Source organism: Oncorhynchus gorbuscha, linkage group LG13 (genome assembly GCF_021184085.1).
Source record: "Oncorhynchus gorbuscha isolate QuinsamMale2020 ecotype Even-year linkage group LG13, OgorEven_v1.0, whole genome shotgun sequence".
Taxonomy (NCBI): Eukaryota; Metazoa; Chordata; class Actinopteri; order Salmoniformes; family Salmonidae; genus Oncorhynchus; species Oncorhynchus gorbuscha.
Genome location: NC_060185.1, coordinates 30,589,254 through 30,602,059, shown reverse-complemented (window position 1 = coordinate 30,602,059; position 12,806 = coordinate 30,589,254). Strand labels below are relative to the sequence as shown.

The 12,806-nt window shown below is 46.0% G+C and overlaps 1 protein-coding gene across 2 annotated transcripts in view; it reads right to left on the bottom strand.

Annotated features, from left to right (window-relative positions):
- Positions 1 to 2,227: 2,227 nt before the first annotated feature.
- The window catches only part of LOC123992700, a 32,231-nt gene continuing 21,652 nt past the window's right edge, over positions 2,228 to 12,806 (bottom strand). For both annotated transcript variants that reach the window (XM_046294129.1, XM_046294130.1), the window contains exons 9-19: positions 12,209 to 12,322; positions 12,023 to 12,073; positions 11,697 to 11,791; positions 11,478 to 11,594; positions 10,901 to 11,070; positions 9,259 to 9,361; positions 8,977 to 9,138; positions 8,519 to 8,597; positions 8,213 to 8,321; positions 2,876 to 3,081; positions 2,228 to 2,735 (exon numbers count right to left, since the gene is read on the bottom strand). In XM_046294129.1, the coding sequence (XP_046150085.1) occupies positions 2,587 to 2,735; positions 2,876 to 3,081; positions 8,213 to 8,321; positions 8,519 to 8,597; positions 8,977 to 9,138; positions 9,259 to 9,361; positions 10,901 to 11,070; positions 11,478 to 11,594; positions 11,697 to 11,791; positions 12,023 to 12,073; positions 12,209 to 12,322 (1,355 nt within the window). In that variant the 3' untranslated portion in view covers positions 2,228 to 2,586. The remainder of the gene's footprint in view (positions 2,736 to 2,875; positions 3,082 to 8,212; positions 8,322 to 8,518; positions 8,598 to 8,976; positions 9,139 to 9,258; positions 9,362 to 10,900; positions 11,071 to 11,477; positions 11,595 to 11,696; positions 11,792 to 12,022; positions 12,074 to 12,208; positions 12,323 to 12,806) is intronic.

The following is a 12,806-nucleotide window of genomic DNA, read 5'->3' as shown; positions in this document are numbered from 1 at the left end:
AGAGCAAATGTTGTATGCACTTGCTTGACAGATGTGTATTAAAGTACACAACAAAAATATAAACGCAACATGTAAAGTGTTGGTCCCATGTTTCATGAGCTGAAATAAAAAATCCCAGAAATGTTCCATACGCACAAAAAGCTTATTTCTCTCAAATGTTTTGTACAAATTTGTTTAAATCTCTGTTAATAAGCATTTCTCCTTTGCTAAAATAATCCATCCACCTGACAGGTGTGGTATATCAAGATGCTGATTAAACAGCATGATCATTACACAGGTGCACCTTGTGCGCGGGACAATGAAAAGCCACTCTAAAATGTGCAGTTTTGTCACACAACACAATGCCACATATGTCTCAGGTTTTGAGGCAGCATGCGATTGGCAGGAATGTCCACTAGAGCTGTTTGCCAGAGAATTTAATGTTAATTTCTCTACCATAAGCTGCTTCCAATATCATTTTAAAGAATTTGGCAGTATGTCCAACTGGCCTCACAACCGCAGACCATGTGTAACCACGCCAGCCCAGGACCTCCACATCCAGCTTCCTCACCTTCATTATTGTTGGGAGGGGGTGAGTAATATTTCTGTCTGTAATGAAGCCCTTTTGTAGGGAAAAACTCATTCTGATTGGCTGGGCCTGGCTGCCAAGTGTGTGGGCCTATGCCATCCAAGGCCCACCCATAGCTGCACCCCTGCCCAGTCATGTGAACTGTAACTCAGTATGAGTCATATGAACTGTAACTCAGTCAAATCTTTGAAATTGTGGCATGTTGCGTATATAATTTGTGCAGTAAGAGAAAAGAGCAACATGTTGACAAGCTTTGTCAGGACCTACACAGGTCATTATTTCAACTATTTGTCTTATTTAAGCAATTTCACCTGGCACCTATCTTTTGGTTTCTGTATATTCAGTAGCCTAAATAAAATAGAAGTTCAGTCAAGGAACATATGGAAAGTTGCTTTTTAAAGTTAAAAAAACAGACACATAGCTATAGTAAGTACTGTTTTGGTAACAGATTGAGGTACTAGCAGTCTAACTTCACACATCCACCAGTCGTCTAAAACACACTTTTGGTTTTATATGTACAGACATGTTTGGATTCTCTTTGTTTGTGTGTACCTGGTTGACTGCCAGGACTTGTCTTGGCTGGACTCCTGCTGTCTGTGGTCTGCCAAGAAATGGATAAAGATGTGGAAGAGACCAATGAACCTTCAAACCCACAAGAGAAAAAGGAGCTGATGGACTTTTTGGGCACAAAAAAAGGCAAGGTCATCAAAACATTATCCCGTAGGTGGCAAACATGTAAAGCAATTCAAAATGTAGCTGGGGGTGGCATACACTAATATACACGAAGATTGTACTGTGTTGTACTGTACAGTATTGCACTGTGGGAAACTTCTAGATAAGGACATGCATATAGCTCTACGGCTCTGCCACTAAGTTTCATACCGTACTTATATTTACCCCTGAATCATGGGATGCATCCCAAATGGCACCCTATTCTGTTTTTAGTGCACTACTTCTTTTGACCTGGGCCCTGATAATGCACTATATAGGGAATAGGATGCCATTTGGTACGCTGTTGATCTTTCTCTCCACTGCCCTGGCTCAGGTACACCTGTTCCTTGTACACTCTGGGAGCCAGACATGAGGCTGAGGTCCTTTGAGACGGTGAAGACGGACCGTCAGCTGCACTGCAGTGACACGCTGGCCCAGCTCTGTACCTCCCTCTGCTTCTCCAGTGTCATGGAGTTCATGAGCAACCAGCCGTCTCACTGACCACTTCTGTCATCACCGGGGAATGAGATCATAATTAACATACATTTTATATATATATATATATAATATATATATATATAGGTAATGAAACAAAAAATATAGCTTTTTTATGTCTACCAAAAAGATCCCATTCCAGAATGTTACCAACAGTCACAGGTTCCCAAACCCACCACTTCCTGACCATGTATGGTAAAATAATAGTTCCTGCTGTTGGTGTGTCTGTCCACCAGGTGGAGGTGGTTATCCAGAGTGCTCAGTGCTTTCTGCCCAAAGTGATCTGGCACACCAAGTACAAAGTCACATGTGATGGCCATTATACAGGCAGTGATGTTTGAAGAGATGGGTACAGAGTAGACTGTTCATCAACATCACACACAGACCACGGATCTACTAAAACTCTTCACTTCTTCTGGACACTTCTTCTGGACACCAATAAACTCTGAATACTCATCATTGCACATTCTTTAATTGTGGTTAATGTTAGGATGAACATTCATGTCATGGAAAATTGTCATATCAAATATAAATAATGGAGTGAGTAAACTTGTTGTGGTTGTTGTGATTAATTAAACAGAAAATAAGTGTGTTTTGACTGATAATAATCATATTTGGGTTGTATGATTATCATTAATATAACATTTGATCAACTTGTTCAGCAGATGTTTACAAAAGCTTCTTCATTCCTATATATTTCAATATAAAATGTCTGATTATTCTAGATTACACATCACATGCACAGTATATAACATAAAACGCAACAACGTTATTTGAACTGTGGCAGGTTGAAGACTTTCTCTCTGTCGTTCTCATTTCAGCACAGTCTTTGCTGTGGTTAGCATTCTTAGTGGCAGTACATCCTCCACCCATTCATTTGGAGAGGTCATCATTCGTTCCCATAGAGCTACCTCGTCAGCATTCGAGTCCATCCAATTCACCAACGCCCCATAACTTCTGCCTGTAGGGAGAGATGGAGAGAACCTAGGCTTAGCCAATGAAGTCAATTGAATAAAATGAATGTACAGAACTTGTGTTTCTGTGGAGAAATCTAGAATATAAAATAAAATCATATAATAGAATAGAATAGTCCATTAGTACCTGTGCCAGGCCCCAATCTTATACCCCCTAGGAGGTTACTGGCCAGCTTGTCACGGTCCCACACAGTCAGCTCCACGCAGGCCTCCTTCAGGTCCTCCTGTCTGAAGCCATCGTACACCATGGTGTGGTTAAACACCGGCTCCACCGTCCTCCTCAGCACCCGAGTTTTCTGTCGACTCTTTCTGCTCGTGTCCGGGAGCACAAAGCTACAGAGGAGTCAGGCAGTCTCACAAGTCAGGCAATTGTTTCAGAAATATTACATATACTGTCATGCAGGTGAAAGAGGACCCAAAAGCGACTTAACAGAAACAGAGTTTATTCAAGTCCAAACAGAAAACGACAAATCCTGAATCCTTAACAGGAAATGTCCAAACAGGGAATAACAGAAATCCTCTAGTCTGTAGAGGGGAATAACAGGAGAAGCGGCCACAGACTGCAGGTCGCTTCGGGTAGGCGCAGGCCGTAGCTGACAGAGACACCTGCTCACACGCAGCATCTGATGAAGGCAAAAACACGACAGGACAGGGCGATACACAATCACAGCACGGTGAATTCTAAACAAGGAACCGACAGGACAGGAACGGAACACAAAGGAAGAAATAGGGACTCTAATCAGGGGAAAGGATCGGGAACAGGTGTGGGAAGACTAAATGATGATTAGGGGAATAGGAACAGCTGGGAGCAGGAACGGAACGATAGAGAGAAGAGAGAGCGAGAGAGTGAGAGAGGGAGGGGAGAGAGAGGGATAGAAAGAGGGAAAGAACCTAATAAGACCAGCAGAGGGAAACGAATAGAATGAGGAGCACAGGGACAAGACATGATAATAAATGACAAACATGACAGTACCCCCCACTCACCGAGCGCCTCCTGGCGCACTCGAGGAGGAATCCTGGCGGCAACGGAGGAAATCATCGATGAGTGAACGGTCCAGCACGTCCCGAGACGGAACCCAACTCCTCTCCTCAGGACCGTAACCCTCCCAATCCACTAAGTATTGGTGACCCCGTCCCGAGAACGCATGTCCATGATCTTATGTACCTTGTAAATAGGTGCGCTCTCGACAAGGACGGGAGGGGGGAGGGAAGACGAACGGGGGTGCGAAGAAAGGGCTTAACACAGGAGACATGGAAGACAGGATGGACGCGACGAAGATGTCGCGGAAGAAGCAGTCGCACAGCGACAGGATTGACGACCTGGGAGACACGGAACGGACCAATGAACCGCGGAGTCAACTTACGAGAAGCTGTCGTAAGAGGAAGGTTGCGAGTGGAAAGCCACACTCTCTGGCCGCAACAATACCTTGGACTCTTAATCCTGCGTTTATTGGCGGCTCTCACAGTCTTCCCCGCAGACAAAGGCAGACCGGTAATGAAGTCTAAGGCGATGTGAGACCATGGTCGAGAAGGAATGGGGAGCGGTCTGAGACGACCGGCAGGAGGAGAGTTACCCGACTTAGTCTGCGCGCAGTCCGAACAAGCAGCCACGAAACGGCGCGTGTCACGCTCCTGAGTCGGCCACCAAAAGCGCTGGCGAATAGACGCAAGAGTGCCTCGAACACCGGGATGACCAGCTAACTTGGCAGAGTGAGCCCACTGAAGAACAGCCAGACGAGTGGAAACAGGAACGAAAAGGAGGTTACTAGGACAAGCGCGCGCGACGCAGTGTGCGTGAGTGCTTGCTTAACCTGTCTTTCAATTCCCAGACTGTTAACCCGACAACACGCCCATAAGGAAGAATCCCCTCGGGATCAGTAGAAGCCACAGAAGAACTAAACAGACGGGATAAGGCATCAGGCTTGGTGTTCTTGCTACCCGGACGGTAAGAAATCACAAACTCGAAACGAGCGAAAAACAACGCCCAACGAGCTTGACGGGCATTAAGTCGTTTGGCAGAACGGATGTACTCAAGGTTCTTATGGTCTGTCCAAACGACAAAAGGAACGGTCGCCCCCTCCAACCACTGTCGCCATTCGCCTAGGGCTAAGCGGATGGCGAGCAGTTCACGGTTACCCACATCATAGTTGCGCTCAGATGGCGACAGGCGATGAGAAAAATAAGCGCAAGGATGAACCTTATCGTCAGACTGGAAGCGCTGGGATAGAATGGCTCCCACGCCTACCTCTGAAGCGTCAACCTCGACAATGAATTGTCTAGTGACGTCAGGAGTAACGAGGATAGGAGCGGACGTAAAACGTTCTTTAAGAAGATCAAAAGCTCCCTGGGCGGAACCGGACCACTTAAAACACGTCTTGACAGAAGTAAGAGCTGTGAGAGGGGCAGCAACTTGACCGAAATTACGAATGAAACGCCGATAGAAATTAGCGAAACCTAAAAGCGCTGCAACTCGACACGTGACCTTGGAACGGGCCAATCACTGACAGCTTGGACCTTAGTGGAATCCATCTGAATGCCTTCAGCGGAAATAACGGAACCGAGAAAAGTAACGGAGGAGACATGAAAAGAGCACTTCTCAGCCTTTACGTAGAGACAATTCTCTAAAAGGCGCTGTAGAACACGTCGAACGTGCTGAACATGAATCTCGAGTGACGGAGAAAAAATCAGGATATCGTCAAGATAGACAAAAACAAAGATGTTCAGCATGTCTCTCAGAACATCATTAACTAATGCCTGAAAAACAGCTGGCGCATTGGCGAGACCGAACGGCAGAACCCGGTACTCAAAATGCCCTAACGGAGTGTTAAACGCCGTTTTCCACTCGTCCCCCTCTCTGATGCGCACGAGATGGTAAGCGTTACGAAGGTCCAACTTAGTAAAGCACCTGGCTCCCTGCAGAATCTCGAAGGCTGATGACATAAGGGGAAGCGGATAACGATTCTTAACCGTTATGTCATTCAGCCCTCGATAATCCACGCAGGGGCGCAGAGTACCGTCCTTCTTCTTAACAAAAAAGAACCCCGCCCCGGCCGGAGAAGAAGAAGGCACTATGGTACCGGCGTCAAGAGACACAGACAAATAATCCTCGAGAGCCTTACGTTCGGGAGCCGACAGAGAGTATAGTCTACCTCGAGGAGGAGTGGTCCCCGGAAGGAGATCAATACTACAATCATACGACCGGTGAGGAGGAAGGGAGTTGGCTCGGGACCGACTGAAGACCGTGCGCAGATCATGATATTCCTCCGGCACTCCTTTTAAATCGCCAGGTTCCTCCTGAGAAGTAGGGACAGAAGAAACGGGAGGGATGGCAGACATTAAACACTTCACATGACAAGAAACGTTCCAGGATAGGATAGAATTACTAGACCAATTAATAGAAGGATTATGACATACTAGCCAGGGATGACCCAAAACAACAGGTGTAAACGGTGAACGGAAAATCAAAAAAGAAATAGTCTCACTGTGGTTACCAGATACTGTGAGAGTTAAAGGTAGTGTCTCAAATTTGATACTGGGAAGATGACTACCATCTAAGGCAAACATGGGCGTAGGCTTGTCTAACGGTCTGAAAGGAATGTTATGTTTCCGAACCCATGCTTCGTCCATGAAACAACCCTCAGCCCCAGAGTCAATCAAGGCACTGCATGTAGCACCCGAACCGGTCCAGCGTAGATGGACCGACATAGTAGTACAAGATCTAGATGAAGAGACCTGAGTAGTAGCGCTCACCAGTAGCCCTCCGCTTACTGATGGGCTCTGGCCTCTTACTGGACATGAATTAACAAAATGTCCAGCAACTCCGCAATAGAGGCACAGGCGGTTGGTGATCCTCCGTTCCCTCTCCTTAGTCGAGATGCGAATCCCTCCCAGCTGCATGGGCTCAGTCTCAAAGCCAGAGGAGGGAGATGGTTGCGATGCGGAGCAGGGAAACACCGTTGATGCGAGCTCTCTTCCACGAGCCCGGTGACGAAGATCTACCCGTCGTTCTATGCGGATGGCGAGAGCAATCAAAGAGTCCACATCTGAAGGAACCTCCCGGGAGAGAATCTCATCCTTAACCACTGCGTGGAGTCCCTCCAGAAAACGAGCGAGCAGCGCCGGCTCGTTCCACTCACTAGAGGCAGCAAGAGTGCGAAACTCAATAGAATAATCCGTTATGGACCGTTCACCTTGGCATAAGGAAGCCAGGGCCCTAGAAGCCTCCCTACCAAAAACTGAACGGTCAAAAACCCGAATCATCTCCTCTTTAAAGTTCTGGAACTTGTTAGAGCAATCAGCCCTTGCCTCCCAGATAGCTGTGCCCCATTCTCGAGCCCGGCCAGTAAGGAGTGAAATGACGTAAGCAACCCGAGCTCTCTCTCTAGAGTATGTGTTGGGTTGGAGAGAGAACACAATCTCACACTGCGTGAGAAAGGAGCGGCACTCAGTGGGCTGCCCGGAGTAGCAAGGTGGGTTATTAACCCTAGGTTCTGGAGGCTCGGCAGGCCAGGAAGTAACAGGTGGCACGAGACGTAGACTCTGGAACTGTCCAGAGAGGTCGGAAACCTGAGCGGCCAGGTTCTCCACGGCATGGCGAGCAGCAGACAATTCCTGCTCGTGTCTGCCGAGCATGGCTCCTTGGATCTTGACGGCAGTGTAACGAGCGTCTGAAGTCGCTGGGTCCATTCCTTGGTCGGTTCCTTCTGTCATGCAGGTGAAAGAGGACCCAAAAGCGACTTAACAGAAACAGAGTTTATTCAAGTCCAAACAGAAAACGACAAATCCTGAATCCTTAACAGGAAATGTCCAAACAGGGAATAACAGAAATCCTCTAGTCTGTAGAGGGGAATAACAGGAGAAGCGGCCACAGACTGCAGGTCGCTTCGGGTAGGCGCAGGCCGTAGCTGACAGAGACACCTGCTCACACGCAGCATCTGATGAAGGCAAAAACACGACAGGACAGGGCGATACACAATCACAGCACGGTGAATTCTAAACAAGGAACCGACAGGACAGGAACGGAACACAAAGGAAGAAATAGGGACTCTAATCAGGGGAAAGGATCGGGAACAGGTGTGGGAAGACTAAATGATGATTAGGGGAATAGGAACAGCTGGGAGCAGGAACGGAACGATAGAGAGAAGAGAGAGCGAGAGAGTGAGAGAGGGAGGGGGAGAGAGAGGGATAGAAAGAGGGAAAGAACCTAATAAGACCAGCAGAGGGAAACGAATAGAATGAGGAGCACAGGGACAAGACATGATAATAAATGACAAACATGACATATACCTACAACTATCACCAGCAAAGTAAATGTGAAAGGCTGGAAATTGAGGCTAAGGGGACATGTCTTATGATAGGCCTCCACATTTTCTGTTCTCCCCAGATGCTGTAGTTGTCCTTGATCATATTGAGCAATTCATACATTGCAAATGTTGATATTATTTACGGCATGTGTTGTACGTACCACTTGACATATGGGTTGATGGTGGCCCCTCTGATGAGGGGAAGGTTCTTGCAGTCTTTCATCCAAATATGAACCTCACCTTTGTTAGAGGGGGGATCCTTTCCTGGGCCTAGTGGTTATAATCAAGCGTGATTCAGTGAACTTGTGTACACTGTATCTTTCTGTTGCACAAAATTGATATTTGACTGTATGGTAACTAGTTACCGAAAGCAACACATTTTCTTTATAAAATATACCCTTTCTATTTAATGAATTGCTTATAGACACTGGTGATGGTTAAGACATGTGAGGCGTGCAGACTCTTACTGTGGGAGACATGAGGCAGGAAGCGTATGGCCAGTTTCATCTCCCCTCTGTAATCTGAAGGCTGCAGACTGGAGGTGGGCTGAGGAGACCAGGCCGCCAGCACAGAGAGTAACAGTGAGAACACTCTAATTTACTAAATAGCACCACCACCTTACTGGACACACTCCAAACTATACTCACACCTCCACAACCCACTGTGTATAGCATGTCATGTCACACAATTATATTTTATTTAATTTAACCTTTATTTAATTAGGCAAGTCAGTTAAGAACAAATTATTATTTACAATGACGGCCAACAATGCTAACATGCACAGCATGTCATGTCACACAATGCTAACAGGCACAGCCATTGAAATAAATAGCAAAAGCATAGAGATGGATTTCAGTCTTGGATGAATGTTTTGGCACAGTACTGAGACCATTACACAGACAAAGCAGGTGTGACGTTGTCTCACCCTGGATTTCAGAGCTAAGTAGTTCATCTGGGTGTGGTCAAAGTCCCATTTGGACAGGTCCACATCCACCTCACCCAGAAAACTGTTCCTGCCAAAGGTGTCGTGGTGCCAGACAGAGAGAATGAGGGTCTGAGTACGGAGGTGCTCCATACGAAGCCGATACTGATAAAGGAACAGGAAATACTTTTTGTTAAAAGCACTTTATGTCAGACCTGATGTACATGTAATGATACATTTCTCTATTCAACTTAAATTATATATAGTTTTTAGAAACTCTCGTACTCTGAGGAGCTCGTTGAAAATGGGGTTGAGAGTCTTCTTCTTCACAGATGTTTTCCTCTTCCCTATATTGGCTTTGTCAGGTACCAGGTAACTTTTAACATACCTACAACAAGAAACACAAGACTCATACACACAAAGCACCATGTATTTCAGCAGTGTCCAATCAATCATGGAGGAGTAAATAAGAAAGCAAAGGCTATATAAACGCAGCAAAAAAATAAACGCCCTCTCACTGTCAACTGAGTTTTTTTTCAGCAAACTTAACATCTGTAAATATTTGTATGAGCATAACAAGATTCAACAACTGAGACATAAACTGAACAAGTTCCACAGACATGTGACTAACAGAAATTCAATAACGTGTCCCTGAACAAAGGGGGGGTCAAAATAAAAAGTAACAGTCAGTATTTGGTGTGGCCACCAGCTGTATTAAGTACTGCAGTGCATCTCCTCCTAATGGACTGCACCAGACCTGCCAGTTCTTGCTATGAGATGTTACCCCACTCTTCCACCAAGGCACCTGCAAGTACCCAGACATTTCTGGGGGGAATGGCCCTAGTCCTCACCCTCCGATCCAACAGGTCCCAGACGTGCTCAATGGGATTGAGATCCGGGCTCTTCGCTGGCAATGGCAGAACACATTCCTGTCTTGCAGGAAATCACCACATAATCAGCAGTATGGCTGGTGGCACTGTCATGCTGGAGGGTAATGTCAGGATGAGCATGCAGGAAGGGTACCACATGAGGGAGGAGGATGTCTTCCCCGTAACGCACAGCATTGAGATTGCCTGCAATGACAACAAGCTCAGTCCGATGATGCTGTGACCCTCCACCTCCAAATCGATCCCGCTCCAGAGTACAGGCCTCTGTGTAACGCTCATTCCTTCGACGATAAAAGCAAATCCGACCATCACCCTCGGTGAGACAAAACCGTGACTCGTCAGTGAAGAGCACTTTTCTGCCAGTCCTGTCTGGTCCAGCGACGGTGGGTTTGTGCCCATAGGCGACGTTGTTGCCGGTGATGTCTGGTGAGGACCTGCCTTACAACAGGCCTACAATGCCTTAGTACAGCCTCTCTCTGCGTATTCCTGGTGTAACTCGGGCAGTTGTTGTTGCCATCCTGTACCTGTCCCACAGGTATGATGTTCAGAAGTACCAATCCTGTGCAGGTGTTGTTTCACGTGGTCTGCCACTGCGAGGATGATCAGCTGTCCATCTTGTCTCCCTGTGTCTTAGGCGTCTCACAATCCGGACATTGCAATTTATTGCCCTGGACACATTTGCAGTCCTCATGCCTCCTTGCAGCATGCCTAAGGCACGTTTACGCAGATGGGCAGGGACACTGGGCATCTTTCTTTTGGTATTTTTCAGAGTCAGTTGAAAGGCCTCTTTAGTGTCCTAAGTTTTCATAACTGTGACCATAATTGCCTACCGTCTGTAAGCTGTTAGTGTCTTAACGACCGTTCCACAGGTGCATGTTCATTAATTGTTTATGGTTCATTGAACAAGCATAGGAAACAGTGTATAAACCCTTTACAATGAAGATCTGTGAAATTATTTTGATTTTTACAAATTATCTTTGAAAGACAGGGTCCTGAAAACAGGGGAAGGGGCCTCGTATAATAGTTGGCACTGTACTCACGGGTCAGAGCGGCCCCTCTTAGGGTCGACGGCGGCCAGGTCTCGGCATTGAGCCACGAAGATGTGGAACTCCCTGAGCTTCTGAACGTAGTTGATGGAGAACTGGATGTTCCCCTGCACCTCCACACCTCCATAGTCCCCACTGTACATGGTCATCACACTGCCACTCAGCTAACACACACACACACACACACACACACACACACACACACACACACACACACACACACACACACACACACACACACACACACACACACACACACACACACACACACACACACACACACACACACACACACACACACACACACACACACACACACAGTTAAAACCTTCTAAACAGTTTACATAAAACCTTAGCCTTTCAGGCAGTTCTCATTAATATCATGATGTGAAAAACTATAAAATGTGTGGTTAATGGGACAATTAAGAGATTTAATAAGACTGTTAATATTGTATAATCATGATAGTTGCCAATAGAAAATGCCAGCTAAGTTTGGTTAGGCAGAACATGTGCGTGCTTTGAATGTGAACAGTGGTTGCGTGTTAGCAGAGCATGCGTGAAGTGAACATACAGAGGACACAGATGCCATGCCAGAGGAGCTGCTGAGGTTAGTCATAGATCTGCCCGTCTTCTGCCTGCCTCCATGGTAACTGTCTTCAGAGGCGGAGTCAGTTTCTCTGCAATCACTCTAGAATACAGACCGCATCGCTAGAATGCCCCGTGCACATACAGACATACAGTGTTCTTTGACCTAAAGAGCTCGCATGGAATAAAAATGTTTTGGCTTTACCTCGTTCTGTAGGAACGACGGAACAGACTTGCTCATCTTCTTCAAATGTTCAGGGTCAGAGTAGAGGGATGAGGAGGGAGAGGGGATGGTGGATGCTGAGGGAGGACAGAACAGAGAGAAGGATGAGATGCTAAAGGTTCCATAATACTCTCATAACCTTATTACAGATCACTTACTGTAGCTATTGAATTACCCAGCAATGCTAGCATTCTACAACACAGAATAAAAAGCCTGTATTCTATATTATATTTGGTATAAACTGTCTAACCCAATATCGACCCAAAGGCTAGTTACATTTCCAAGAAAAGTACAAAACAATTATTAACCATCACTGCTTCGCCTGAGGACATCAAGGGGAGCCAGTCTTCTTTCTTGTCCTGTTGGGAATTATGTAAAACATAGACAACATTACGTTTTCATCCCAACATGCATTAATTATGGTATCTGAGCCAACCTGACAGCACCACTATAATGCTGGTATAGTGGTTGAGGAGACAAGGGACATTTCTCACGTGGTGGCATGGATGCTGTGATATCCTCAAGACTTTTGGCCAGATTTTGTGAGCGGGCCTGAGCTCTTTTCAATGCCTTCTGTATAGGGTCTTGATCCTCATCATTATTGTCACCTAAAACATCAGACATTAGAGAAATAGTTGCTCATACTGTACATGTAGATGCCTTCAACAAAGACAACACATAGACATGTTAAAAAAACATTACATGTGGCCTCTTTACACTGATCATTTACAAGGAGTATATAAAACATTAAGAGCACCTTCCTAATATTGAGTTGCAACCCCTCCTGCCCCCTCCCCCCTTTTACCATCCGAACAGCCTCAATTTGTTGGGGCATGGACTCTACAAAAGTGCCATTCACCCTCCGAATGCCACACAAACACAATTCATGTCAAAATTGTCTCAAGGCTTAAACATCCTTCTTTATCCTGCCTCGTCACCTTCATCTACACTGATTGAAGTGGATTTAACAAGTGACATCAATAAGGGATCATAGATTTCAACTGGATTCACCTAGTTAGTCTATGTCATGGAAAGACCAAGTGTTCATAATGTTTTGTACACTCAGTGTATGTAGTCTGTTGTTTAAAGATA